The 27,758-nt window shown below is 36.5% G+C and overlaps 1 protein-coding gene and 1 pseudogene across 4 annotated transcripts in view; one reads left to right on the forward strand and one right to left on the reverse strand.

Annotated features, from left to right (window-relative positions):
- The window catches only part of LOC142342667 (uncharacterized), an 80,483-nt gene that overhangs the window by 16,217 nt on the left and 36,508 nt on the right, over positions 1-27,758 (forward strand). For 2 of the 4 annotated variants that reach the window (XM_075394134.1, XM_075394135.1), the window contains 3 exons: positions 10,587-10,765; positions 13,715-13,774; positions 15,761-16,007. In XM_075394134.1, the coding sequence (XP_075250249.1) occupies positions 10,587-10,765; positions 13,715-13,774; positions 15,761-16,007 (486 nt within the window). The remainder of the gene's footprint in view (positions 1-10,586; positions 10,766-13,714; positions 13,775-15,760; positions 16,008-27,758) is intronic. The other 2 variants (XM_075394136.1, XM_075394137.1) reach the window with 2 other exon arrangements.
- LOC142342341 (uncharacterized) lies at positions 22,732-27,402 on the reverse strand (annotated as a pseudogene).

A 27,758-nucleotide genomic window follows, 5' to 3' on the forward strand; every position in this document is an offset into this window, starting at 1 on the left:
TTTGACTTTGAATGGTTTTTAATCGGAATTTTAAAACAAAGCATAGTCTGTCTGCAATTGGGGTGATCAAATTGCAAAAAAAGTTTAAAAATTATAGCCCCAAAACACAATTCGAGTCCTTTTTATTGCAAAAAATTAGCGATGAGAGCAAAGCTCGTCTTGCTATCGCTGGTGGCTGTTAAAAAGGCATTTTTTCCCATATTATTGCGTAATAGTTTGTTGGCAGTAAAAAAAACCTTAATATATCAAAACTAATTGTCGCTTTTTTTTAATAAGTTTTGATTTAAGTTGGCGGAAGCACGCTTTAATTAGTTCCTGAACACTTTCCTCGGACATGGAGGTAAAATAGCCCTTGTCTAAGTAGTTGAATATTGTCTCAGAAGTTGTTATGTCTGTACTGTTGGTCAAACTGGACAAAGTGGATTAACTAAGCATATTTGATGCCATTTTTAATGAAAATGCAGAATTTTCAAATTTTAGCCATAAATTTAGCTAAAACAATTGGTTCAATCGATTCAGCAATTCTTTTTTTATCTTTAAAACCAATAAGACTTGTTAACAATGTTGTCATATTTTTAGCAAAAATACTGATAAATGTGAAAACAACATAAGTTAGGCTAACGTTCATAAAACTGCCCTGTACGTTGAATAAATCGGTAGACGGAAATTTACTGAACAAAAAAAAACCCAGTCGATCATACATTTCGAATCAAACGGCACTAAATTGGGTCGGATCAATTATGTGCTTGTTTTAAATATTTTAAAGGTTTAACAAAGATAGAATATGGCAATTTTTCCAGAATCTGGTGAGAGTTGATTTTCAGCATCTTCAGAATAAAGAACATCTGTTCAGGACGTAAATAGATGATTTTAAGTTTGTTACTGCCGCCTTCAGAAACCCATTGTGAGACTGTTAATTGAAAGTGTTTGGTCAATATATTGTAATTTGATATTTTCTACAATGAGATGTTTTGCTTGATTTTTTGTCTGTTCTTACACGCGGCGCTGAATGCTTAAATGAATCTTGGTGATTCTTCTCGATTTATATAAAGTAATTTAAATTCAAATTATATCTTAAGTGCTTCCCAATGGGTGCACTGACTGTGTCAAAAGTCAAGATAGATTTAGTATTAATAAGCTGTTTGGCTCGTCTGGTACTCTGCGTAGCACCAAAGGTTGTCATATTTTTTCGGTGGATATGAAAGTGATCAACATTTGAATCTAAGAACAAAAACGGTAATTGGCATCGGCTGTGCTTTCCACAAGAAGTTTTCCAACCAGCCAAGAAAAGAGAGAAAAAGGCAGTAGTTTTTGTCGATGCATTATCCTGAGAGCCGGAATAAAGGTATGAAAAAAATTGAGGTGTGAAGAATGTTTTGTTCAAGTTTCGCATTTTAATGTTTAGTTCGGTGGTTCAAGTGGTTTTTTCGCCTATTTCAAAAATAATTTTACTTTTTTAGAGCTTTATAAGCATTTACACTTTTATATGCACTTTTGAGCTTGTTGCAATCTGCCGTTTCTTCCGTGGGTTTTCGCTGCTACCAGGGGGATTCTTATCATTGCAGTTAGTATTTCTGTGCAACTTTTTGGTTGTTAATAGCTGCCGTCGTTTTAGTTGTTAATAGCTTAATGGCTACTAATTAGGCCCTGCCCTTTTAGGATCTGCTCGCAAATTTTAGTTTTGCAGTCAAATTGGAGTAGTGATTTTTTCTTTTATATTTTTGCAATCCAAAGAATTTGGATTGTATTAGCGCTTTCGTGTTTGTAGGATGTTTTCATGCCTTTTTTAATGACTTGGAGTTTTTGAAACGGGATACAATGGTGAAGCTTGGCTTGAAGTTTTTTCTTTTTGAAGTTTTTAAATTTTTCTTAGATTTTATTTATATTTCGTGACCAATGAAGAAACAGTTTTGAGGCTAAAATTTGAGTTAACGGTTAACTTTGAATGAGCCAGATGAATTTTTGAGGATATTAACATCCCAAATTTTAGCGACAATTTAATAATTTATAAATTTTTCCAAGTTTTTTGAAAATTTTTGTTCCTTTTCAAGTTCTTTCATTTTAGGGGGCAATAAAGCGTTTTTTATAGCTAAAAATTATGGCAATGATTAGTTGTTAGCACTACAGAAGCTATTTTGACATTTCTAGCACCTTTCATTTGAATTGTTTTTCTGTGTTTTGGATCAGTTTCTTCCCTCTGTCCGGCTCGTATATAACCCGACTATTAATTGTAGTCTGCAAGTCTACCATTTTAAAGTCTTTGGCAACAAACTGTCGGTTTAGAGGAAATAAATGTCTTTGAACGTAACTAAAGTTTTAGTTTATTTAAAGTCTTAATGTAATTTTTTTTGGTTTTCCCACTGCAATTTTTCAACGTGTTTTGGTGAAAAGTGCCAATTAATCAGTAGCAAATCTTTTTGCTGGGATCTCGAACAATTTATAACAAAATAAAAATGTTTCTGAGGACAATGACTCTAAGACTATTTAGAGATTTTACAAAAAAAAACTTGCTTTTATAAAAAATCATTTTTAATTATTTTGGCTTCTGCTTGTGTGTGTCCGGAACGATGTCTGAATTCTTTTTTATCGTTTTTTTTTGTTACGTTCTAGAATTCAATTTCTGTTTTGCCCTTCTCGAATTATGTAAAAAAATGTGCGGTTTCTGCTATCCAATTCTGTTTGTCAATTGAAGAGTGCTCAAATGTTCTAGTCAATTCTTTGGATTGTAATGCAGGAGTTGTCCTGCAATGTTTTTTTTTCGAAATTCATTTTAGCTTGCTATCACGTTTGTTGTGAGTCAGTACCTTCACTCCGAATTAACTCACTCACTGCTTGAACTCTATTTTTAATTCTTTCTCTGATTTAGTTGCGCAATTTAGTGAATACGGTGAAGCTCAAAAGTGTAAAATCAAGCGAATCCTGATGAAGCGATAAAGCCCGTTCAACAGATCAAATTGCATTAGGTTATAAAAGTTCAGTACGGCGATTGCTTGCTGGTATTACTAATAATATTAATAGGCTAATAATATTAATATTAATTTAAAAATTATAGTATTAGAATCTAATGGAATTTGCAAACCTAATTGGACCGCGCTTCTTCACGTAGAAACATTATCTGTCAATTTTGCTCTCTCCATTATTCATTTTATGCTTCAATCTGAATATGGGCCAAGCGGGTCAACTCTGAATATTTTCCGGAAATTTATCGCTTTTTATTATTTGTATTATTAGTCGTATTTGAATGTGTGACAGGATTTAAACGCAATAAAGCGACTTTTTAAATACTTCTTGCTGCTTTTTTACTTTTGTTTTGTCTGTTGCTTAGTGTCCCATTTGTTTTACAGTTATAGATAGTAAATAACAGCATGAGTGGCGTTAAAGGGGCGTGGAGAACAATTGATTAATCGTCACTACTTGGGTGGGTTTTGTAGATTGAGTTTCTTTGGTGTGCAACCTCCTTATAGTTTTCACGTTTTTGATTAAACGTTATTGTATCCCTCTGGACGTTCAGATTAACTGTTTTCGAATTGCAATATGGGTTTTATTTTTTGTCATTTTGTATTTGTATTGTTTTTTTGGGAGTGCTGATCAGTTCAACGACATAAATAGTTTATTAGGTTGGTATACCTTGTTATATATAGTAATTGATTCGAGTTATTTTGGAATGTTTAATCTGCTTCTTTGTTCGTTTTGCTTTTCCTTATCGTTTCTTGGCTTACACAAGGCAGGATTTTTATGCTTGACTTCTCACTGACGTTACTCGATAATTTAAATAAGAGCAGTGATGAATATGATGTGCAAATCTTGCTGAATATAGTGACAGGTTCGGGTTAATTATCGAAGTTGAAAGAATGGGGATCGACTGATAACGGTGGGCCGCAAAGTCGGTTATCGGATTTAAGTAGAGCAAATGCTAATTGTTCATAGTATGGAAGGATATCAGATTAGAATTTGAATTCAGTATAATTGTGTAATTTACCTGAAAATGTACTGCAATTTGCAATACTTTGACTATAGAAAAATGTTACTGAAATAAATCGTTTATTGGATAGGGTATGTCATGTTAGATTTAGTAACTGATCCTAGTTGATTTTGAGATGTTTAGTCTGCTTCTTTGTTCGCTATACTTTTCCTTATCGTTTTTTGGTTTACACAAGGCAGGATTTTTACGCTTGACTTCTGACTGACGTTTCTCGGTAATTAAAATGAGAGAAATTATGAATTTGATGTGCAAATCTTGCTGAATATAGCGACAGTGTTTGAGGTAATTATCAAAGTTAAAAGAATAGGGATCGACTGATAACGGTGGGCCACAAATTCGGTTATAGGATTTAAGTAGAGCAAATCCTAATTGTTCATAATATTGAAAGAGATCAGATCCGAATTTGAATTCAGTATACTTGTGTAGTTTACCGGAAAATGTATTGCAATTTTCAATACCTTGACCCGACAAATTATACTGAAACAAATAGTTTAATGGATAGGGTATATCATGTTATATATAGTAACTGAATCGAGTTGACTTCGATGTTTAGTCTGCTTTTTTGTTCGTATTACTTCTCCTTATCGTTTTTTGGTTTACACAAGGCAGGATTGTTACGCTTGACTTCTGAGTGACGTTACTCGGTAATTAAAACGAGAGAAGTGATTAATACGATGTGCAAATTGTGCCGAATATAATGACAGGGTCGGGGTAATTATCAAAGTTGAAAGAAATGGGGTCGCCTGATAATGGTGGGCCACAAAATGGGTTATCGAATTTAAGTAGACCAAATGCTAATTGTTCATATTATGAATGAAGTAGAGTTCAGTTCAAAAGTTGAATATAGTGTTATTGTATTCTACCTGAGATTGTACTCCAGTTTGTAATACTTTGACTCTAGACAATTTTTACTGACATAAATTGTTAAAGGGATAGGGTATATCTTGTTTTATATAGTTACTGATTCGAGTTGATTTCGAAATGTTTGGTCTGTTTCTTTGTTCGATTTTTTTCTATCGTTTTTTGGTTTACACAAGACAGGATTTTTTTCTTGACTTCTGTCTGACGATAAGCGGTTGCATTTAAGATTGTGAGCAAATCTTGCAGAATATAGTTACAGTGGCTGTGGATAAATATCGAAGTTGAAAGAATGGGGATTGACTGATAAAGGCGGGTAACAAAGTCGGTTATCGGATTTAAGTAGAGCAAATGCTAATTGTTCATAGTATTCAAGGAGATCAGATTAGAATTTGAATTATAATTGTGTAGTTTACCGGAAAATGTACTGTAATTTGCAATACCTTGACTCTGGACAAATTATACTGAAACAAATAATGTAATGGATAGGGTATATCATGTTATATATAGTAACTGAATCGAGTTGACTTCGATATGTTTAGTCTGCTTTTTTGTTCGTTTTACTTTTCCTTATCGTTTTTTGGTTTACACAAGGCAGGATTGTTACGCTTGACTTCTGAGTGACGTTACTCGGTAATTAAAACGAGAGAAGTGATTAATACGATGTGCAAATTGTGCCGAATATAATGACAGGGTCGGGGTAATTATAAAAGTTGAAAGAAATGGGGTCGCCTGATAATGGCGGGCCACAAAATGGGTTATCGAATTTAAGTAGACCAAATGCTAATTGTTCATATTATGAATGAAATAGAGTTCAGTTCCAAAGCTGAATATAGTGTTATTGTATTCTACCTGAGATTGTACTCCAATATGTAATACTTTAACTCTAGACGATTTTTACTGACATAAATTGTTAATGGGATAGGGTATATCTTGTTTTATATAGTTACTGATTCGAGTTGATTTCGAAATGTTTGGTCTGTTTCTTTGTTCGATTTTTTTCTATCGTTTTTTGGTTTACACAAGACAGGATTTTTTTCTTGACTTCTGTCTGACGATAAGCGGTTGCATTTAAGATTGTGAGCAAATCTTGCAGAATATAGTTACAGTGGCTGTGGATAAATATCGAAGTTGAAAGAATGGGGATTGACTGATAAAGGCGGGTAACAAAGTCGGTTATCGGATTTAAGTAGAGCAAATGCTAATTGTTCATAGTATTGAAGGAGATCAGATTAGAATTTGAATTCAGTATAATTGTGTAGTTTACCGGAAAATGTACTGCAATTTGCAATACCTTGACTCTGGACAAATTATACTGAAACAAAAAGTGTAATGGATAGGGTATATCATGTTATATATATAGTAACTGAATCGAGTTGACTTCGATATGTTTAGTCTGCTTTTTTGTTCGTTTTTCTTTTCCTTATAGTTTTTTGGTTTACACAAGGCAGGATTGTTACGCTTGACTTCTGAGTGACGTTACTCGGTAATTAAAACGAGAGAAGTGATGAATATGATGTGCAAATTGTTCCGATTATAATGACAGGGTCGGGGTAATTATCATAGTTGAAGGAAATGGGTTCGCCTGATAATGGCGGACCACAAAATGGGTTATCGGATTTAAGTAGACCAAATGCTAATTGTTCATAGTATGAATGTAATAGAGTTCAGTTCAAAAGTTGAATATAGTGTTATTGTATTCTACCTGAGATTGTACTCCAATATGTAATACTTTGACTCTAGACAATTTTTACTGACATAAATAGTTGAAGGGATAGGGTATATCTTGTTTTATATAGTTACTGATTCGAGTTGATTTCGAAATGTTTGGTCTGTTTCTTTGCTCGATTTTTTTCTATCGTTTTTTGGTTTACACAAGACAGGATTTTTTTCTTGACTTCTGTCTGACGATAAGCGGTTGCATTTAAGATTGTGAGCAAATCCTGCAGTATATAGTTACAGTCGATGTGGATAAATATCGAAGTTGAAAGAATGGGGATTGACTGATAAAGGCGGGTAACAAAGTCGGTTATCGGATTGCTTTCAAGCGTCTGCTCCTTGTTCACAGTATTTAATGTAATAGAGATTAGATTAGAAGTTTTTTTCAGCATAATTGTGTAATTTAGCTGAAATAATACTGCAATTCGTGTTACTTTGACTCTAGACAATTGCTGATAATTCGTAGCATTGTTTCTTTTCCTGTTTCATACATTTTGCGTCAAGGGAAAGAGTATTAGCCGTTTTCCTGCAACACAAATTCTTTCTATCTTTCACTGGTTTTGTGAAAGATTTTCCTGGATCCTTTGTTTTTTTGTAACAAATGTTTTCAAACAAATTTATTTCAGCCTTCCCATCTTTTTTATTTGTTTTTTTTGTTTCAATCTTGAAAAATGGATCGACCAAAATTGACTTTAGAAAAGCCAGGGTAGCAAGAATGATTGGAGCTACATAATTGCGCCCTACTGTTGGTGAATATGATGTTGGTGAATATGACGAATATGATGTGCAAATCTTGCTGAATATAGTGACAAGTTCGGGGTAATTATCGAAGTTGAAAGAATGGGGATCGACTGGTAACGGTGGGCCGCAAAGTCGGATATCGGATTTAATTAGAGCAAATGCTAATTGTTCATAGTATTGAAGGAGATCAGATTAGAATTTGAATTCAGTATACTTGTGTAATTTACCTGAAAATGTATCGCAATTTGCAATACTTTGACTCTAGACAAATGTTACTAAAATAAATCGTTTATTGGATAGGGTATGTCATGTTAGATTAAGTAACTGATCCGAGTTGATTTTGAGATGTTTGGTCTGCTTCTTAGTTCGCTTTACTTTTCCTTATCGTTTTTTGGTTTACACAAGGCTGGATTTTTACGCTTGACTTCTGACTGACGTTTCTCTGTAATTAAAATGAGAGAAATTATGAGTTTGATGTGCAAATCTTGCTGAATATAGCGACAGTGTTTGGGGTAATTATCAAAGTTAAAAGAATAGGGATTGACTGACAACGGTGGGCCACAAATTCGGTTATCGGATTTAAGTAGAGCAAATGCTAATTGTTCATAGTATTGAAGGAGGTCAGATTAGAATTTGAATTCAGTTTAATTGTGTAGTTTACCGGAAAATGTACTGCAATTTGCAATACCTTGACTCTGGACAAATTATACTGAAACAAATAGTTTAATGGATAGGGTATATCATGTTATATATAGTAACTGAATCGAGTTGACATCGATATGTTTAGTCTGCTTTTTTGTTCGTTTTACTTTTCCTTATCGTTTTTTGGTTTACACAAGGCAGGATTGTTACGCTTGACTTCTGAGTGACGTTACTCGTTAATTAAAACGAGAGAAATGATGAATATGATGTGCAAATTGTGCCGAATATAATGATAGGGTCGGGGTAATTATCAAAGTTGAAAGAAATGGGGTCGCCTGATAATGGCGGGCCACAAAATGGGTTATCGGATTTAAGTAGACCAAATGCTAATCGTTCATAGTATAAACGTAATAGAGTTCAGTTCAAAAGCTGAATATAGTGTTATTGTATTCTACCTGAGATTGTACTCCAATATGTATTACTTTGACTCTAGACAATTTTTACTGACATAAATTGTTAAAGGGATAGGGTATATCTTGTTTTATATAGTTACTGATTCGAGTTGATTTCGAAAAGTTTGTTCTGTTTCTTTGTTCGATTTTTTTCTATCGTTTTTTGGTTTACACAAGACAGGATTTTTTTCTTGACTTCTGTCTGACGATAAGCGGTTGCATTTAAGATTGTGAATAAATCCTGCAGTATATAGTTATAGTGGCTGTGGATAATTATCGAAGTTGAAAGAATGGGGATTGACTGATAAAGGCGGGTAACAAAGTCGGTTATCGGATTTAAGTAGAGCAAATGCTAATTGTTCATAGTATTGAAGGAGATCAGATTAGAATTTGATTTCAGTGTAATTGTGTAATTTACCTGAAAATGTACTGCAGTTTGCAATACTTTGACTCTAGACAAATGTTACTGAAATAAATTGTTTATTGGATAGGGTATGTCATGTTAGATTTAGTAACTGATCCGAGTTGATTTTGAGATGTTTAGTCTGCTTCTTTGTTCGCTATACTTTTCCTTATCGTTTTTTTGGTTTACACAAGGCAGAATTTTTACGCTTGACTTCTGACTGACGTTTCTCGGTAACTAAAATGAGAGAAATTTTGAATTTGTTGTGCAAATCTTGCTGAATATAGCGACAGGGTTTGGGGTAATTATCAAAGTTAAAAGAATAGGGATCGACTGATAACGGTGGGCCACAAATTCGGTTATCGGATTTAAGTAGAGCAAATCCTAATTGTTCATAATATTGAAAGAGATCAGATCAGAATTTGAATTCAGTATAATTGTGTAGTTTACCGGAAAAGGTACTTCAATTTGCAATGCCTTGACTCTAGAGAAATTATACTTAAACAAATAGTTTTGTGGATAGGGTATATCATGTTATATATAGCAACTGAATCGAATTGACTTCGATTTGTTTAGTCTGCTTTTTTGTTCGTATTACTTTTCCTTATCGTTTTTTGGTTTAGAGAAGGCAGGATTGTTACGCTTGACTTCCGAGTGACGTTACTCGGTAGTTAAAACGAGAGAAGTGATGAATACGATGCGCAAATTGTGCCGAATATAATGACAGGGTCGGGGTAATTATCAAAGTTGAAAGAAATGGGGTCGCCTGATAATGGCGGGCCACAAAATGGGTTATCGAATTTAAGTAGACCAAATGCTAATTGTTCATATTATGAATGAAATAGAGTTCAGTTCAAAAGTTGAATATAGTGATATTGTATTCTACCTGAGATTGTACTCCAATATGTAATACTTTGACTCTAGACAATTTTTGCTGACATAAATTGTTAAAGGGATAAGGTATATCTTGTTTTATATAATTACTGATTCGAGTTGATTTCGAAATGTTTGGTCTGTTTCTTTGTTCGATTTTGTTCTATCGTTTTTGGTTTACACAAGACAGGATTTTTTCTTGACTTCTGTCTGACGATAAGCGGTTGCATTTAAGATTGTGAGCAAATCTTGCAGAATATAGTTACAGTGGCTGTGGATAAATATCGAAGTTGAAAGAATGGGTATTGACTGATAAAGGCGGGTAACAAAGTCGGTTATCGGATTGCTTTCAAGCGTCTGCTCCTTGTTCACAGTATTTAATGTAATAGAGATTAGATTAGATTTTTTATTCAGTATAATTGTGTAATTTAGCTGAAATAATACCGCAATTCGTGTTACTTTGACTCTAGACAATTGCTGATAATTCGTAGCTTTTAGTTTCTTTTCCTGTTTCATACATTTTGCGTCAAGGGAAGGGATATTAGCCGTTTTCCGTCAACACAAATTCTTTATCTTTCATTGGTTTTGTGAAAGATTTTCCTGGATCCTTTGTTTTATTGTAACAAATGTTTTCAAACAAATTTATTTCAGCCTTCCCCTCTTTTTTGTTTGTTTTTTTTGTTTCAATCTTGAAAAATGGATCGACCAAAATTGGCTTTAAAAAAGCCAGGGTAGCAAGAATGATTTGAGCTACATAATTGCGCCCTATTGTTGGCAAGAACAAATCTACATACAGAAAACCGTGTGAAACGGGCTTGGTTCAGATGTCTACGGGTTAAAAAACCAGAATTGTGATATTTTTATCGAAAAACTCTTGATTTGACTAAATAGTTGCTGGAATAAATTTTCGTTTTAGTTCACTACCACATTGACAAGGAAGATGGGTTTTCTTCAATAAGTCGGGCAGACAACATTGTCAATATAACAGTTAGAACGCCAGAGCTCAATAGGCAATTTTCTCTCACAGCGGATTGGCAATTGTGTGTTTGTGTCGCAACAACTACTGAAGTTGAGAACCGGCAGCCGATCCATAAGGTACGTATCTAAGCCATTCTAAGCCGTTTTTCGTGTTTTTGAACAAATTTGATGTGTTTGCAACGAGACGTTTTTATGTAGTCATGTTTCCCCATGGTTTCCCCGCATTCAATTTTTATTTTTTTAAAAAAATGTAAGTCAATTAATGTTTTTCGAACTTAAGCATCTTTCTACTCTACCGCGAATTCAAATCAAAAGTGCTTTCAAATGGGTTTCCTTTACATTTTGTATGTTAGGCAAACATTTTATTAATTACATATTGTACTTCACTTGGCAAAATTAAGTGGTCAATTGTCCTTAATGCTTGTCTTCAGAAGAATCTGAGTTGATAAAATACCATCAAAACGCGCTGTTCGAGTTCTAATGGGACCCCTCCCCAAAATAAATTTGCATTTTTTCGCCGAATAGCTCTTAAACTTTTTCCTGCTTTTTTGTTAATACCAAAATGCTTGGCTTGAGCAGCTGCTATGGGAGATAGACATTACGAGGAGGTTGTAAAGAGTACGCAATTCATATAAATTTAAATCATTTTTGATTTCGAATACAACTGACACTTCTTATTAGAAATGTTATTATAGAAATATTATTATATCATTACTTTGTTTTCAAGTAGGTTTTCAAGTACAGCCTTTCAGTGTTCCAGCTGGCGCTCTCCAATGTTTCAAAAAAATTGAGATAAAAATTATCGAAAGAATCACAAGCGGAAGTTACCTGCAAAAAATGATATTGAAACTCTGTCCAATTCAATCCTTGACAGAAGTATTTTCTTTGAACTTTTGATTTTACCGCGCATTTCTTTCTCTGCTGTTTTTTGAAAGATCATGACACTATGGAATTGAATATGATTAATTGCTCTCAAACGAAGTTGGTAGCAATTATATCAGTCCTGTCAGTCTTTTTTAATGCGATTTTTTGCTTTACCGATTTTTCTATTTTGACTTTTCCTCCTCAAAAACGGGATAAACAGCTAGCACCCAGAGTGCTTAAAGTGCTCTTGGAGCCTTTCAGCTCTCTACTCTCCAAGTATCCGATTCAAAGAAACCGTTTTGGAGACTTATACTTATGGTGTGAAGGGCGGTGAGTAGAGGTTGACCCCCATCCCCAACAACAATCCCCTCTCTCCACAGTCCCCACCCCTGCACATCGTTCAGGCCGTAAGGGCCCCGTGCAGTTGAAGATCCCCACATCAGCGCCCCCCCCCCCCACTGCGCTCAACTCATGCCCCTTCAATTAATCTAAAGCTTGCCTAACTTAACCGTGGCTAGCTACTGACGAATCCAACCGCTCGCCGGTCGTTAGAGAGCAATTCGACCGACGTTAGTCGGTTATGTTTAGGCTTATCAATCGATTTATAATTATATGGTTTAATTGCAGCAGTAAGGATATGTCAGTTTTGAATAATTTGACAACGCATTAAAAACAATTGAGGGAAACTTTACAGCAGTGGTCGCTTTTTGATGTTTGTAATGTGACTTTGGCTAACTTTAGGACGATACAATGTTTTAATGCTATTAATAAACAAAGGTACACGTTATTACTGCAGTTGTTTTTAATTGCAGTTATGACTGCAGTAAGAAATAGTTTTCAGGTTCTGATTTTGCTCAAGTTACTTGACTTGTTTAATACTGTGTCATTTTGCACGGACACCAAAAGATACTTCGTTTCTCTAACTTTTGTTTCTTTGTTTCTGCAAATATTGATAACCACTTCGATTTTCGTTTTTTAGTGAGCTTTTATTGTAAACGTGTGTGTCTTTTTTAATCCTCGACCGTCTGTTAGCTTTTGTTCCAGATCATTCTTTGACTTCTCTTGAGTTATTTTTTCACGCTGGAGTTCTTCATTTTTTAGTGATCTAAGTTGCTCTTTCTGAAATAATGTTTGTTGCTAAGGTTAAAGCAATTGTGAGCGAAACAAATTGAAAACCTTGTAGCTTATTTATTAACGCAATTGGGTTAGCACAATCAGTTACTTGACATTACCAAATGCAAGCCAATGATTTTAACGGCTTTGTCAACGCTGATTTTGAAATTTTTAGTTCCGTGTGCACTTAATGCTGTTTTTTTTTTGTCATTTATAACAGTTGTCATAAATTGTCTTATGATAACAATTTTTGTTTCCAGGACAACAGAAGCTTAGATTTTGATTTTTATAGCTTGGACAACGCTGATTTTTGAGGAAAAAGTATAGTTTCTAGTTTGGCGAGCACTTATTGCTGTTTGCTCAAGTTCTTTTTATGGCGAAGGTGGAATGAGTTGTATAATTGTAGTTCGTCGGCAGTGCAACAGCCTAGCTTTTGAACTGCCGAATTATTTTTTTTAGGTTTATGAGGATTTCTTGCTTTTTAATTGATTTGGAGCAAAGCTGGATGCAATTATTTTAGTTTTATGTCTGACTTTGAGTTTTACGCGATCTAAATTGATCTCATTCAAAATTTCAGTTTGCGGCAGTTTACTGCTAAAATTAAAATGAAAAGTGTGCCAAAATCGGTTTACTTCGTTTCAGCCGACTTTTCATATGACTCAGTTGTTTTATTTGGTGTAATCAAAGTTTTCAAAAGTGCAGGATCTTTTCCGTTCGTGCCCACCCCACTACGTTATGCTCCCCCCAATTGACATAGTAAATCATAATGTAAAAATTTGGCACGTGCCTATGTGGGGTGCTGATAATATGCGCCCACTAAGCTAGGGGGTGCACAAACGGAAAATATCCAAAATGCATTTGAATTCATTTCTATTTACTGAAGGCGATGTCCGCCCTCTGATTATCCGCTTAGGTGAAAGGTCGAACTAAATTAGACCCCACCTGTCCCTTAGTGCAGCCGGTTATGTTAAATTACAAATTCTTAGTGAATTTAATGATTTTGAATTATAGAAAATTACCGAATCAAAGTAGTTGTCTTTTCAAGACCCGTAAAGTATTTAAATTTTAGTGAAGTGAGGTATTTTTCAGACACAGGTGGGGCTTGAACCCACTTCTGATGCTGATCCGGCCAATGTGGAGCCACTTACGGTATTTTACATTAGTATATTGAGATGGGGTAAAGTTCTGTTTTTGTTATGTTGCCATGTGTTGTTGGACTGTTAAGTTCTTATTTTGATCTGCTCAATGGCCATTTCCCAAACGTCGTTCTGTGTTTATATTTTAACTATTTTGTGTTTGTGGGTAGAGGTAGATGATTGCTCTCAATGTACGTTTAAAGCTGAATTCTTTGAATTCGCAATAGATCGTCAATTAAATGCTTCGGCGTTGCTGCGAAAATTAATATGTTTGAGCTTCAATCCAATAATTTGATAAACGTTAACTGACCGCGCACTCAAAGGATCTTGAGCTTCGCTCACTCAATTTTCCCATCCTTTGTATTAGCTGCGTTGTGTTCTCAGACTTTATTATTTATTATCTAACACTTTTTACATATTTTAAACTTCATTGATGGTGATCTTTTTTCTGAGAATTGTCTCGACTAGTCGAGATGAAAAGTTTAGAAAAATGAGATAAACCGTTAATGGCTAAGGGATATATTGGACAGCTTTTTTTAAATTAAAAGAGGAAATGTCTGAAATATTCCACTGTTCAATGAAGTATAATGCATAACAGAGTGCAGGGGGTAATGTTGAAGGGTTCTGATTAATGTTTTACTGCTTCACTGTACGCACGCTTTTTTCTTTTACAAATTTTGACATTTCATGACATAATTAATGAAAAAAATTGTTATATTTTTGGTGATGTCTAGTGAATTGTGTTGGGTTGGGTGTTGGTGTTAATGACTTAAATAACTCTTGTTTTTAAAGAGGCTCGGAAATGTTCGGTCGCATATAATGTCCCATTCCCGCTCATCCACATTCTTGGCGTAATTGTTTGCAATTGCGGTAAAGTTAAAAGCTTTATCTTTACCTCAAATATAATACATAATAGCAAATATAATACATAATAGCAAATATAATACATAATAGATAAATACTAAGTGACTAGCTTGGAGAAACATTGAACTGGGCAAGAAATTTGTTTAATAAGAAATCAGGCTGGAGCCACCTTTGTAGCAGAAAAATGACAATTTGTAGTAGAAAAATGACAATGCCACCTTTGTAGCCGAAAAATGACGTATACCTACTTTGCGAAAGAAAATGGGAAAAAACAACGAAATCGAAAAATATGAGCAACTGCGAAACCCAAAATGTTTTTGAATGTTAGTGGCCTGAAAGTAAAAAGTAAAAAAAACATAAATCAGAATGCTTAGCCACTTCATACCTTCCATTTCTAAAAAGCAGCTAGCATCATTTTCTAATTCCATTTGAGCGACTAAATAACAAAAGTATTAAGACATTTGAGTAGATGGGGTCTGCTATTTTTCAAACTGAAACCTCTTTTGATCAAGACAACAAGAAAATCAACAATTATCGCAGAAAAAAATTATTAAATTTTGTTACATGAAAACTTAAAGATGTTCAATTATAGTTCGCTAAGAAGCCGATAAGACATGTCATTATTTAGACTAAATTACAACACAACGGTAAGTTAAGTTATCAGTTTATAACTATAAAGTGTGCAGCTTTATTTTCACTCATGCTCCAGAAGAGATAATGTAACAAGAACCCCATATAGAATAGAGACATGCGCACATAATCCGCTGAACATTTGAAGACATGTGCACATAATATTTGAAGACATATTGAAGAGATATTTTAAGAGATATTTTAAGAGATATTGAAGAGATATTTTAAGAAAACTCGAGAAAAAACGGGTAATAATTTACAAATAAAAACTTGATTTCCTGAAGTTAGAATTTGTCAAGATTTCAAGAAAAGTAGTCACTTATTTCACTGGTAACGTTGTGTCGGAAAGTTTATTGTCGGTGACGGAATGTTCTGCGCTACAAAGCTTTTGATTGCAGCCCTCTTGCACTTGCACTGCCCGCCATTTCTATAACAAAATTTCGCTATCAGTCCGTGTATGCATTTTAAATTAAATATAAGCCAATTTGCAAGTGATGTGTTTCAGTGCTCATATAAATCATACCCACACGATAACACCTACTTGATCGAGACCCGAAATATCTACGACGATCTGCCTCGTGATAGACCTTTCGATATCTGTGTGGCAGTGGCGAGAGAACTGTATGGGTCTTTTGGCTACGATCGACTCTGTCAGCACATGGACTTCTCGGACGAATTCATTATCATTGCTTCCAAGGCAGCCATTACTCTAGAGGGTAATTCTGTCCGCATTGATGAATCACTGCTCCGGAGTTAGTTGCTTTGTAAATTGCTGTCGAACAAATTTTGAAGTAATCATTGTTGTCGCTGTGTGTCTCTCTTGTGCAAATTATTTTCTCGACTGTTTTTTGACTATTCGATTAACTTCCAGTTTTTTGACTTTTTGAATTTTGCGTGATTTGCATTCGTAAATTGACCTTCAGTTAAAATCTCGTGTTTCACTTTAAATGTTACTAATGAGCCATGCAACCTAGAGAAACAATATTTGAGGCCCTCGTGTTTGAGCCCCCCATTGACCCGTTTCTAAGCTCTCGCCCGACTGAAGCAGGCTATAATAGAATCGAGCCTCCGTACGTCGTTCGACAGCAATTCGTCCATCATTAGTCGTTTATATTGATGAAAATTTGTAGGGCCTCTAAGCAATAAGTTAACTGTTGCTGGTTTATCTTCTGCCAATAGTGCGTTTTCCTCTGAATTTTTCAAGCTTTATGGATAAATTATTCTGTACATAGTTTTAAAAAATTGGAAACAATTAAATTGTAATGTTTATGTTCCACCAACTTTCCTTATATAATAAAAAAAACTTTCCAAACGATGGCATAGGAACGGCAATTTATTTTAATATCTGGAAAGCGATAGCTAGGGCTATTATAGACTTTCTCTTGGTTTTTTACAATTAAGATACCTTGAATTGTTTTGCTCTTTTTCAAGAAATGTTCACACTTTTTTGACCTTTTTCGTGTCAATGAGAAGTCGAAATTGGAATAGTGATTTTAGTTACGCTCCTGAAATTTTAAATTTCTTTTAAATTTTGTACTTCATTTTTTTTTCTTTTATTACTGACCAGGCTAGAAAACAAAGATGCAGAATCCTATCATGGAAATTTTGCCTAGCTCTCTCTCTCTCTGTGTCGGTTGGGTTTTTCCTTCACTTTCTCGTTCACGTTCTTGTCTATCTCACACTATCTCTCTCTCTCTCTCTCTCTCTCTCTCTCTCTCTCTCTCTCTCTTTCCTTAACTCTGTTGATACCGCACTTCAGCTGCTGTTATGTGGCGTGATCGCATCTTATCTTCATTAACCATGAATTATAGTAGAAAACTTTTCATAAATGACTTAACTAGCGCCTTTTAGGAAATGTTTATTAATTGCTCTCAAACGCAGTTTGTAGCAAATATATAATTCCTGATTCTCTTAATGCAATTTCTCATTTGACCCATTTTCGTCTGACCCATTGACTTTCCGTCCTCAAAAACTGTATAGAGAGGTAGCGCCCAGCGGGCATTAGGTGCTCTTAGAGCCTTTCAGCTCACTGTTCTCCAAATTTTCGATTCACAGAAACTGTTTTGGAGACTTATTCTTATGGTGTGAAGGTCGGTTCTTAGAAATTGATCACACACCCCACCCCCACATCAGTCCCCCCAGTCCACTGCACCCCCGCAGCGCGCACCTCGCTAAACCTAATCTCACTAAACGTTGTTTGAGAGTCATTCGCCCGACGTTAGTTGGTTATGTTTGTTCAATCGTTCATGCAACTTCAGCTGAATTGCGTGCGTGTCGTCATTTTGCACTCTTCTCTTTGTGTAGAATGTTTTTGCTCTTTCGCTTGATCAAGTTTTGGTCACACGTGACTTAACTCAATCTCAATAATAACTTGCTGGTACTGAAATTGACTTTTCTTTACTTTAATACTGACAGATAACGTCAAATGAGTGTGTATCACTCTAACTGATTAGTATTTTAGGGTTGCTAATAGAGTCAGCAATAATTTCAACATATTCGTTAAATACAACAGCGCATTATTTCTTTTTGAGACTTGAGATCTAATCTATTACGGCTATTTTCAAAAACAACGTTTGTAACAGTTCTATTTGTCCTGTGGTCTTTTTATGCTGTTTTTTGCTCGACCGATTTTTCGGCTGACCCATTTGACTTTTCGTGCTCAAACATGGGATAAACAGGTTGCGCTCAGAGGGCATTAAGTTCTCTTAGAGCCTTTCTAGTCTGCTCACTAGTCTGCAAGTATGCGATTCACAGAATTTTTGGACACTTTTTCTCATGATGTGAAGGGCGGTTCTTCGACCACACACACACACACACAGGGCAGTTCTTCGACACACAGACACACACACACACACACACACACAAACAAACATCAGCCCCCAAATCCCCATCCCTGCTCATCGTGCAAACTGTAATTACGTGACCCCGTGAAGACAAGACAACCCCCCCCCCAACTTCGTTGCCCCCATCAATCCCCGCACCCTGGTCCTGGTTCATCCCCTTGTGCACACCCCTTCTCACCATCCCACGCTGCGCTCACATTACGCCCCATCGATTAAGCTAGAGCTAGCCTTTATAAACTTTAGCTAGCTACGGACGAAGCCAACCACTCGCGGGTCGTTTGAGAGCAATTCTGTTTTTGTTACTTAGTCTTATCAGCGATAGGTCTGAATTGGTCTACTGAGGCATGTTTGAAATATTTTTGTTTTTTGAGGGGTAATGAACGGTTTTAGGGACTTTGACAATAACTTTTTTGAAAATTTTTTAGGTATGTTTTTAGAAACTTCCTTTCGTATTTTTCTGGTCTGTCTTTTGGTCTCCTTCTGGACAACTCTAAGTGGCTCTCTTATGAGTTCTAGTATGCGATTAAAGGTTTTTTTCATATCTGACCGTTTTCGTTGCTTTGACAACAATGGCTTTTAAAAACTTTTGGGTTTGGTCCCTTTTCGGTTTTTCTGTCACTTTATATCAATATTGATTGATCTCACTGGCTTTTCTTGGGCATATTTGAAGATATCTCGTCTTTTCAGTTGAAAACTGCAGATTTTAAAGACTTCGACACGACTTGTGCTCCAAAAATTATTGGTCACCGACATCTTTGCTCTCAACTGTTATATGTATCTGTTTAGTTCTCGTTCATATATTTCAGTTTTCAGACTTGCGATGGAAAATATTAGCAGTTTCCTTTCGGATTATGACTGTTTGTATAATTATTAGTCACTCAGCGATAGCCGGGGCTCTTATTGGCCCCTTTTTATTTCGTTGTCAAGAATGTTGTTACCACCATATTTCTTCCTTCGTTCATGCAATCTTATATATTAAACGCGTGAGCTCTAAAAAAGAAGTTTTTGCATATTTAAGAAGCCTCTCGAAGCGCATGTTTAAGAGGTGCGTTGAGCAGCATGGTTAAGCGGTCACATCGATAGAGGTCATTGACTTAAAAGGCTCTAAAGCAAAAAAAATGGATGGGTGGGAATCGAACCCGGGTCATAAGTTTATTAGTCATGATCAGGTACCACTGGGCTATATGGTCTTGAGTGTTCCAACATAGAGAAGGGTTATAGTGTCCGGGTTTTGCTGCGAAGCTGTAAGCTGACTGTAACTATATTGAATTGCTCTTGGTTTTCGCGTCGCCGTCTGATGTTCTTTTTCGTTTAACATTAGCTCCAGAGAATTCTTTCGCTTGACTTTCTCCAGTAGGTTTATAAGCTTGATTTTTTGCTTTTTGCGTGAACTAAATTTGTCCAATTTTTCTCTCTGATTTGATATCCTCTTAATTTTCTATCTCTTAATGTTTTCTTCCCATGCTATCTCTCTCTCACTCTCTGCGGCTTTCTCTTTCTCCCTTTGTATCTCCCTCTCTTTCTCTCTCTCTCTCTCTTTCATTCTCTCGCTTTCGGTTTCTTTGTCGCTCTTCTTTTCTCTCTCTCTCTCTCTTTCATTTTCTGTCGCCTTCTCTTGCTCTTTTTCTCTCTCTCTCTCTCTCTCTCTCTCTCTCTCTCTCTCTCTTCAATCTTGGTTTGTAACATTTGCGATATTTTTTTATCTATCCGATTTGATTTCATCTCCTTTTTGCTTTATTTTTTCTTCTCTCTCTCTCTCTCTCTCCTTCATTCTATTCCTCACTCGCTCTCTCTCTCTCTATCTATCTATCTTTCTCTCTTTCTTTCTATCTTTCTCACTCTCTCTCTCTCTCTCTCTCTCTCTCTCTCTCTCTCTCTCTTGCACTCTCTCTCTCTCGCTATCTCTCTCTCTCTCTCTCTCTCTCTCTCTCTCTCTCTTTCATTATCTGTAGCTCTCTCTCTCTCTCTCTCACTCTCTCTCTTCAATCATGGTCTGTAACATTTGCGATATTTTTTTATCTATCCGATTTGATTTCATCTCCTTTTTGCTTTATTTTTTCTCTCACTCTCTCTTTCTTTCATTCTATTCCTCACTCGCTCTCTCTCTCTATCTATCTATCTATCTATCTTTCTCTCTTTCTTTCTCTCTATCTTTCTCTCTCTCTCTCTCTCTCTCTCTCTCTCTCTTGCTCTTTTGCACTCTCTCTGGCTCTCTCTCTCTCTCTCTTTCATTATCTCTAGCTCTCTCTCTCTCTCTCTCTCTCTCTCTCTCTCTCTCTTCAATCATGGTCTGTAACATTTGCAATATTTTGTTATCTGTCTGATTTGATATCATCTCCCTTTTTGCTTTATTTTTTCTTTCTCTGTTCTTTCCACTCTTTTTTCTTTCCTTACTCCTTTTTCTGTCTCTCTCTCTTTCATTATCTCTCGACTTCTCTTGCTCTCTCTCTCTCTTTCTCTCTCTCTCTCTCTCTCTCTCTCCAATCTTGGTCTGTAACATTTGCGATATTTTTTTATCTATCCGATTTGATTTCATCTCCTTTTTGCTTTATGTTTTCTTCTCTCTCTCTCTCCTTCATTCTATTCCTCACTCGCTCTCTCTCTCTCTATCTATCTTTCTCTCTCTCTCTCTCTCTCTCTCTCTCTCTCTCTCTCTCTCTCTCTTTCGTTATCTGTAGCTCTCTCTCTCTCTCTATCCAACTGGTTTGATATCCTCCAACTCGGTCTTTGTTTTTTGTTTCATTTTTCTCTTTTTCCTTTTTGTTCCTCTATCTCTTCTCTATCTCTCGCTCTCTGTTGCTCTATCTCTCGCTCATTTTTTTTAATCTCTTTTTTCACTTTTTTATTTCCTTTTTTTCTCTCCCTATCTCGCTCTTTTTCCTGTCCCCTGACTACGTCTCTCTTTCTCTTTCACTATCTGCCGTTTTTTCGCTCTCTCACTCAATCTTGATCTGTCTGTAAACTTTGCGACCTTTGTTTTTTGTTCCAACTTTTATCGGAAAGGATGTCTTTCTTCTTTTCTTTGTCCTGTCCTTTTCTTTCTTTGCTTTCTCTCTCTCTCTCTCTCTCTGTCTCTCTCCTCTCTCTCTCTCTCTCTGTCTCTTTCGCTTTGACTCTCTCTCTCTCTCTGTGTGTGTTTGTATGTGTGTGTCTTTCTCCCTCTCTCTCTCTATCTCGCTCTGTCTCTCGCTTTCTCTTTATCGATCGGTTTCTCTCTTTCTCTCTCCCTCTCTCTGGCGGTCACTTTCATTATCTGGCGCTTCTCTATCTATCTCTCTTCAATCTCGGTCTGTGACATTTGCGATATTTTTTTATCTATCCGATTTGATTTCATCTCCTTTTCGCTTTATTTTTTCTTCTCTCTCTCTCTCCTTCATTCTATTCCTCACTCGCTCTCTCTCTCTCTCTCTCTCTATCTATCTATCTATCTATCTATCTATCTATCTATCTTTCTTTCTCTCTCTCTCTCTCTCTCTCTCTCTTTCATTATCTGTAGCTCTCTCTCTCTCTCTCTGTTAAATTTTGGTCTGTAGGCTTCGCGATGTCTGACTTTTTTTGTTTTTCTTTACGACTTTTATCCAACTGGTTTGATATCCTCTAACTCGGTCTTTGTTTTTTCTTTCTATTTTCTCTTTTTCCTTTTTGTTCCTTGTTTTCTCTATCTGTCGCTCTCTGTTGCTCTATCTCTCGCTCATTCTTTTATCTCTTTTCTCACTTTGTTATTTCCTTTTTTTCTCTCTCCCTATCTCGCTCTTTTTCCTGTCCCCTGACTACGTCTCTCTTTCTATTTCACTATCTGCCGTTTTCTCGCTCTCTCACTCAATCTTGATCTGTCTGTAAACTTTGCGATCTTTGTTTTTTGTTCCAATTTTATCGGAAACGATGTCTTTCTTCTTTTCTTTGTCCTGTCCTTTTCTTTCTTTGCTTTCTCTCTCTCTCTCTCTCTCTCTCTCTCTCCCTCTCTCCCTCTCTCTCTCTCTCTCTCTGTGTGTCTCTCTATCTCTGTCTCTCGCTTTGACTCTCTCTTTCTCTCTGTGTGTGTGTGTATGTGTGTGTCTTTCTCTCTCTCTCTCTCTCTCTCTCTATCTCGCTCTTTCTCTCGCTTTCTCTCTTTATCGATCGGTTTCTCTCATTCTCTCTTTCTCTCTCCCTCTCTCTGTCTGTCACTTTCATTATCTGGCGCTTCTCTATCTATCTCTCTTCAATCTCGGTCTGTGACATTTGCGATATGTCTTATCTATCTGATTTGATATCCTCTCATTTTTGTTTCATTTTCTTTCTCTGTTCTTTGCTTTTTTCGTTCCTTGATCTCTCTCGCTCTTTTTCTTGCTCTCTCTCCCTCTTTTTATTGCTCTCTCTCTCTCTCTCTCACACACACACACACTTTCATTCTATCTACTCACTCGCTCTCTCTCTTTCTCGTGGTGTAATTTGTTCTCTCTCTCACTCTTTCATTCCCTCTTTTTTGCTCTTTTGCTCTCTCTCTCTCTCTTTCTCTCTCTCTCTCTCCCTCTCTCTCTTTCTTTGATTCTCTGTAGCTCTTTCGATCTCTCTCACTCTGTTCAATATTGGTCTGTAACCTTTGCGATATTTTTATATGTATCATCATTTTGGAATCATTTTATATTTGATATCATCTATAAATCATTCTATATTTCATATCTTCTCCTTTTTGCTTTAGTTTTTCTTTCTCTGTTCGTTCCAATCTTTTTTCTTTCCTTACTCTCGTTTTTTCCCTTCTCTCTCTCTCTCTCTCTCTCTCTCTCCTTCTATCCCCTCACTCGCTTTCTCTCTCTCTCTCTCTCTCTCTCTTTATCTTTCTTTCTGTCTCGCTCTCTCTCTCTCTCCTCTCTTCATTCCCTCTTTTTTGCTCTCTTGCACCCTCTCTCTCTCTCTCTCTCTCTCTCTGATTATCTGTAGCTCTATCTCTTTTCAATTTTGTTCTGTAAGCTTTGCGATTCCTGATTGTTTTTGTTTTTATTTCCGACTTTTTTTCTCTTTTTCCTTTTTGTTCCTTGTTTTCTCTATCTCTCGCTCTCTGTTGCTCTATCTCTCGCTCATTTTTTAAATCTCTTTTTTCACTTTTTTATTTCCTTTTTTTCTCTCCCTATCTCGCTCTTTTTCCTGTCCCCTGACTACGTCTCTCTTTCTCTTTCACTATCTGCCGTTTTTTCGCTCTCTCACTCAATCTTGATCTGTCTGTAAACTTTGCGACCTTTGTTTTTTGTTCCAACTTTTATCGGAAAGGATGTCTTTCTTCTTTTCTTTGTCCTGTCCTTTTCTTTCTTTGCTTTCTCTCTCTCTCTCTGTCTCTCTCCTCTCTCTCTCTCTGTCTCTTTCGCTTTGACTCTCTCTCTCTCTGTGTGTGTGTGTGTGTATGTGTGTGTCTTTCTCCCTCTCTCTCTCTATCTCGCTCTGTCTCTCGCTTTCTCTTTATCGATCGGTTTCTCTCTTTCTCTCTCCCTCTCTCTGGCGGTCACTTTCATTATCTGGCGCTTCTCTATCTATCTCTCTTCAATCTCGGTCTGTGACATTTGCTATATTTTTTTTATCTATCCGATTTGATTTCATCTCCTTTTTGCTTTATTTTTTCTCTCTCTCTCTCTCCTTCATTCTATTCCTCACTCGCTCTCTCTCTCTCTCTCTCTCTCTATCTATCTATCTATCTATCTTTCTTTCTCTCTCTCTCTCTCTTTCATTATCTGTAGCTCTCTCTCTCTCTCTCTCTCTCTCTCTCTCTCTCTCTCTCTGTTCAATTTTGGTCTGTAGGTTTCGCGATGTCTGACTTTTTTTGTTTTTCTTTACGACTTTTATCCAACTGGTTTGATATCCTCTAACTCGGTCTTTGTTTTTTCTTTCTATTTTCTCTTTTTCCTTTTTGTTCCTTGTTTTCTCTATCTGTCGCTCTCTGTTGCTCTATCTCTCGCTCATTCTTTTATCTCTTTTCTCACTTTGTTATTTCCTTTTTTTCTCTCTCCCTATCTCGCTCTTTTTCCTGTCCCCTGACTACGTCTCTCTTTCTCTTTCACTATCTGCCGTTTTCTCGCTCTCTCACTCAATCTTGATCTGTCTGTAAACTTTGCGATCTTTGTTTTTTGTTCCAATTTTTATCGGAAACGATGTCTTTCTTCTTTTCTTTGTCCTGTCCTTTTCTTTCTTTGCTTTCTCTCTCTCTCTCTCTCCCTCTCTCCCTCTCTCTCTCTCTCTCTGTGTCTCTCTATCTCTGTCTCTCGCTTTGACTCTCTCTTTCTCTGTGTGTGTGTGTGTGTATGTGTGTGTCTTTCTCTCTATCTCGCTCTTTCTCTCGCTTTCTCTCTTTATCGATCGGTTTCTCTCATTCTCTCTTTCTCTCTCCCTCTCTCTGTCTGTCACTTTCATTATCTGGCGCTTCTCTATCTATCTCTCTTCAATCTCGGTCTGTGACATTTGCGATATGTCTTATCTATCTGATTTGATATCCTCTCATTTTTGTTTCATTTTCTTTCTCTGTTCTTTGCTTTTTTCGTTCCTTGCTCTCTCTCGCTCTTTTTCTTGCTCTCTCTCCCTCTTTTTATTGCTCTCTCTCTCTCTCTCTCACACACACACACACTTTCATTCTATCTACTCACTCGCTCTCTCTCTTTCTCGTGGTGTAATTTGTTCTCTCTCTCACTCTTTCATTCCCTCTTTTTTGCTCTTTTGCTCTCTCTCTCTCTCTCTTTCTCTCTCTCTCTCCCTCTCTCTCTTTCTTTGATTCTCTGTAGCTCTTTCGATCTCTCTCACTCTGTTCAATATTGGTCTGTAACCTTTGCGATATTTTTATATGTATCATCATTTTGGAATCATTTTATATTTGATATCATCTATAAATCATTCTATATTTCATATCTTCTCCTTTTTGCTTTAGTTTTTTCTTTCTCTGTTCGTTCCAATCTTTTTTCTTTCCTTACTCTCGTTTTTTCCCTTCTCTTCTCTCTCTCTCCTTCTATCCCCTCACTCGCTTTCTCTCTCTCTCTCTCTCTCTCTCTCTCTCTCTCTTTATCTTTCTTTCTGTCTCGGCTCTCTCTCTCTCTCCTCTCTTCATTCCCTCTTTTTTGCTCTCTTGCACCCTCTCTCTCTCTCTCTCTCTCTCTGATTATCTGTAGCTCTATCTCTTTTCAATTTTGTTCTGTAAGCTTTGCGATTCCTGATTGTTTTTGTTTTTATTTCCGACTTTTTTTTCTCTTTTTCCTTTTTGTTCCTTGTTTTCTCTATCTCTCGCTCTCTGTTGCTCTATCTCTCGTCATTTTTTTTAAATCTCTTTTTTCACTTTTTTTATTTCCTTTTTTTCTCTCCCTATCTCGCTCTTTTTCCTGTCCCCTGACTACGTCTCTCTTTCTCTTTCACTATCTGCCGTTTTTTTCGCTCTCTCACTCAATCTTGATCTGTCTGTAAACTTTGCGACCTTTGTTTTTTGTTCCAACTTTTATCGGAAAGGATGTCTTTCTTCTTTTCTTTGTCCTGTCCTTTTCTTTCTTTTGCTTTCTCTCTCTCTCTCTGTCTCTCTCCTCTCTCTCTCTCTGTCTCTTTCGCTTTGACTCTCTCTCTCTCTGTGTGTGTGTGTGTGTATGTGTGTGTCTTTCTCCCTCTCTCTCTCTATCTCGCTCTGTTCTCTCGCTTTCTCTTTATCGATCGGTTTCTCTCTTTCTCTCTCCCTCTCTCTGGCGGTCACTTTCATTATCTGGCGCTTCTCTTATCTATCTCTCTTCAATCTCGGTCTGTGACATTTTGCGATATTTTTTTATCTAATCCGATTTGATTTCATCTCCTTTTTGCTTTATTTTTTCTCTCTCTCTCTCTCCTTCATTCTATTCCTCACTCGCTCTCTCTCTCTCTCTCTCTCTATCTATCTATCTATCTATCTTTCTTTCTCTCTCTCTCTCTCTCTCTCTCTCTCTTTCATTATCTGTAGCTCTCTCTCTCTCTCTCTCTCTCTCTCTCTCTCTGTTCAATTTTTGGTCTGTAGGTTTCGCGATGTCTGACTTTTTGTTTTTCTTTACGACTTTTATCCAACTGGTTTGATATCCTCTAACTCGGTCTTTGTTTTTCTTTCTATTTTCTCTTTTTCCTTTTTGTTCCTTGTTTTCTCTATCTGTCGCTCTCTGTTGCTCTATCTCTCGCTCATTCTTTTATCTCTTTTCTCACTTTGTTATTTCCTTTTTTTCTCTCTCCCTATCTCGCTCTTTTTCCTGTCCCCTGACTACGTCTCTCTTTCTCTTTCACTATCTGCCGTTTTCTCGCTCTCTCACTCAATCTTGATCTGTCTGTAAACTTTGCGATCTTTGTTTTTTGTTCCAATTTTTATCGGAAACGATGTCTTTCTTCTTTTCTTTGTCCTGTCCTTTTTCTTTCTTTGCTTTCTCTCTCTCTCTCTCTCCCTCTCTCCCTCTCTCTCTCTCTCTCTCTCTCTCTCTGTGTCTCTCTATCTCTGTCTCTCGCTTTGACTCTCTCTTTCTCTGTGTGTGTGTGTGTGTATGTGTGTGTCTTTCTCTCTCTATCTCGCTCTTTCTCTCGCTTTCTCTCTTTATCGATCGGTTTCTCTCATTCTCTCTTTCTCTCTCCCTCTCTCTGTCTGTCACTTTCATTATCTGGCGCTTCTCTATCTATCTCTCTTCAATCTCGGTCTGTGACATTTGCGATATGTCTTATCTATCTGATTTGATATCCTCTCATTTTTGTTTCATTTTTCTTTCTCTGTTCTTTGCTTTTTTCGTTCCTTGATCTCTCTCGCTCTTTTTCTTGCTCTCTCTCCCTCTTTTTATTGCTCTCTCTCTCTCTCTCTCTCTCTCTCTCTCTCACACACACACACACACTTTCATTCTATCTACTCACTCGCTCTCTCTCTTTCTCGTGGTGTAATTTGTTCTCTCTCTCACTCTTTCATTCCCTCTTTTTTGCTCTTTTGCTCTCTCTCTCTCTCTCTCTCTCTCTCTCTCTCTCTTTCTTTGATTCTCTGTAGCTCTTTCGATCTCTCTCACTCTGTTCAATATTGGTCTGTAACCTTTGCGATATTTTTATATCTATCATCATTTTGGAATCATTTTATATTTGATATCATCTATAAATCATTCTATATTTGATATCTTCTCCTTTTTGCTTTAGTTTTTCTTTCTCTGTTCGTTCCAATCTTTTTTCTTTCCTTACTCTCGTTTTTTCCCTTCTCTCTCTCTCTCCTTCTATCCCCTCACTCGCTTTCTCTCTCTCTCTCTCTCTCTCTCTCTCTCTCTCTCTCTCTCTCTTTATCTTTCTTTCTGTCTCGCTCTCTCTCTCTCTCTCCTCTCTTCATTCCCTCTTTTTTGCTCTCTTGCACCCTCTCTCTCTCTCTTTCTATCTCTGATTATCTGTAGCTCTATCTCTTTTCAATTTTGTTCTGTAAGCTTTGCGATTCCTGATTGTTTTTGTTTTTATTTCCGACTTTTATCCATCTGGTTTGATATCCTATAACTCGGTCTCTGTTTTTCCTTCTGTTTTCTGGTTTTCTTTGTTCCTTGTTTTCTTCTCTCTATTTCTCGCTCTCTCTTGTTCTATCTCTCACACTTTTTCTTTTTCCTCTTTCCTCATTTTTTCGCTTGCTTTCTCTCTCCCTATCTTGCTCCTTTTCTCGCTCTTTCTACCCCTTGACTAGGTCTCTCTCTCTCTTTC

Source organism: Convolutriloba macropyga, chromosome 7 (assembly GCF_964194025.1).
Source record: "Convolutriloba macropyga chromosome 7, txConMacr16.3, whole genome shotgun sequence".
In the NCBI taxonomy this organism is placed as follows: domain Eukaryota; kingdom Metazoa; phylum Xenacoelomorpha; order Acoela; family Convolutidae; genus Convolutriloba; species Convolutriloba macropyga.